Source organism: Asparagus officinalis, chromosome 8 (assembly GCF_001876935.1).
Source record: "Asparagus officinalis chromosome 8, Aspof.V1, whole genome shotgun sequence".
Taxonomy (NCBI): domain Eukaryota; kingdom Viridiplantae; phylum Streptophyta; class Magnoliopsida; order Asparagales; family Asparagaceae; genus Asparagus; species Asparagus officinalis.
This window is the reverse complement of record NC_033801.1, coordinates 86,145,936-86,148,467: the sequence shown is the minus strand read 5'-3', so window position 1 is coordinate 86,148,467 and position 2,532 is coordinate 86,145,936. Positions and strand designations below refer to the sequence as shown.

The window sequence follows — 2,532 nt, the reverse complement described above, 5'->3', positions numbered from 1 at the left end:
TAGTGTATATATGCATGTGAATGTGTATGTAAATTTGACAAATGAATTTAGAGCTGTTTCTTAAGATGTCTGGAATAGTATGGATTTATCAGCAATCTGGACATTCAATCTGCAAAAAAAAAGGCGAGTAAAATTATGGAAAAAACTCTCATATATACCTCAAAAGTTGAGAAGATGGTGGGTTGGAGAAGCTTGACATCAAAAGTGGGGATAACCACGTTAGTCACAGTTTGATGTATCCTTGTTTCACCGACCAAATCTTGTATCTTAGAATGCAAATACTTGCCATCATACTTAGGCCCTGTGAGTATCTTAGGAATACTCAACATCCAACTGCAACATAAAAAATAAAAAATAAATAAAAAAGCATACACATTTAACCATCTTCTCCAGATAAAAACTTTAAGCATATATATTATACTTACTTTTTCTGAGGAAAAATCTTGGAAGAGTTCTCCAAATAGAAATCATTGATCTCTTTTGCAGCGAAGAGAGGGCGATTGTTCTTGTCCGGAGCTGTGAGCATTGCAGTAACCAGGCCGCCCGTGCTTGTCCCCGCAATCACATCAAAGTAGTCTGCAATCCTTGCATCCTCTCCATCAAGCTCCTAAGTTATGGATTGCATAAGCATAAAATTATAAACCTCAACTCTTACAACAACTTCAAGGTTCTAATGTAGTGAATGGGACTTAAACATTGTATTAGAGTAATTTTCGTTCGACGCCAGATGAAAATGCATTGATTGGATTTAAAAATGTGCTCATGTCTAGAAGGGATTCTTTTAAATCCTACTAAGAAACCTCTATCTATCGAAAATCTTATCGCAAGAGAAGAGATAGCAACATGCACTGGTAAAAGACATGACATCCAAGACGAAATATTCCCTCTAAAATAGTCAGATTTCTTTCTAAGTTGACCATCTTAGACGGAATTCCATCTAGGATGTTGGTCTAGAAAGTTTTCGTCTAGGATGAGACATTCTAGATGAAATTCTGTCTAGAAAAACCATCCTAAACAGAATCACAACCTAGACGGATAAAATAATCGCCTAGGATATTTCTAGATAATAATAAATTCTGTCTGTGATACTTCCCAGATAGAATTTTCCGTCTAAGGTACAGAATTTTCTGCCTAGGGTACGGAATTTTTCATCTAGGATATTTTATTACGTCCTTGACGGAATTTTTGTCTAAGTTGTATTCAAGACGGAATTTCTATCTAGGACATTTATATTCTTTTTTATTTTTAAAATTTTTATTCCCCCTATAAATAAAAATATCGGTGGTGAAGTGGCATGGGTGGAGTGGCGGAGGAGGGTGGAGAGGGTCGGCGGTGGAGCAGTGGGTCGGTGGAGGAATCAGGTAGGATTTCATTAAAAAAAAATCAAAATTTGGGGAAGGTTTTTGAAAGCTAGGGCATTTTTAGATATTCTAGACGGAATATTCCATCGAGAACTGTGGGACCCACATTTTAAAAAAATAATTAAAAAATTTCCGTCTAGAAATACGTATTTAGACGGTTTTTCCGTCTAGGACGTTACATCCTAGACAGAATATCGTAGATGAAAAATTTCTGTCAAGATTGCAGTTATACATCCTAGACGGAATATCGTAGATGAAAAATTTCTGTCGAGATTGCGGTCATTCTAGACGGATTATATTCCGTCTAGGATACTCTGTCTAGGATCGATGCTTTGTTTTTTACTAGTAATGTGTCCAAACTTCAATATTCTAAAGCAATGCAATTGAGTATTCATTATTATAGCACAGTCATAATGTTGTTATGAGTACAATCACCATCACTTTATCAATACAACAAGATTATTGTATCAGTGTAATCACCACATTAATTTGGTGTTTAAAACACATCGAAATATCATTTCTCCTTGCATGATTTTTTCTATAGGATATTTTTTTTCTTTTCCGGTCTTCTATAGTGATTTTTTTCTTTTGCTGTCTAAATAGTATATATTTCAGCATGCCCATGTCGCAGTACAAATTATCACGTTCAACCATCACATCTTTAGGATTTTCAGGTAACGAAAACGACTTTAGCAGTAGTTTATCTTAGAAAATGTAAGTAATTGTTGAATGAAACTGCGAGTTAGATGTTTGGTTACTTGGAGTTTGGATTCGAGGAAGGCGAGGATGGTCCCTGGGATTATGCCTCGGACTCCGCCACCATCGATGCTAAGGACAGTGACGAGCTTTCCTTGAGATGGAGGAGGGTTTGATACTATCTCGCCGTTAACGTTGCTGCTCATTTTTGCTCAGACCCTTGTTTTAAAATGAGAGTTTTGCTTGAGATGGGTTGTTCAGTTGTTGATGCATGCATGTATTTAAAGGCAAAGGATGAGGGGATGAGGAGCTAACTCGTGGATTAATTTTTTTTATTTTTATTTTTATTTTTTATTTATTGAGTAGTTGGTGGTTTGGATGTTCTCTTTCTTTCAGTATAAAAGTGAAACGTTTGAGAATGCATACATATGATATACTGCTATAAGTTTTAGTTTAAACTTGTGATCTTTATTTC

At 35.6% G+C, this 2,532-nt stretch overlaps 1 protein-coding gene across 1 annotated transcript in view; it reads right to left on the bottom strand.

The window, feature by feature from the left end:
• Positions 1–2,298, bottom strand: part of LOC109820397 (patatin-like protein 2) — a 6,295-nt gene extending 3,997 nt beyond the window's left edge. The window contains 3 exon segments of the mRNA XM_020386527.1: positions 159–333; positions 426–607; positions 2,120–2,298. Coding sequence (XP_020242116.1) covers positions 159–333; positions 426–607; positions 2,120–2,263 — 501 coding nt within the window. The 5' untranslated portion in view covers positions 2,264–2,298.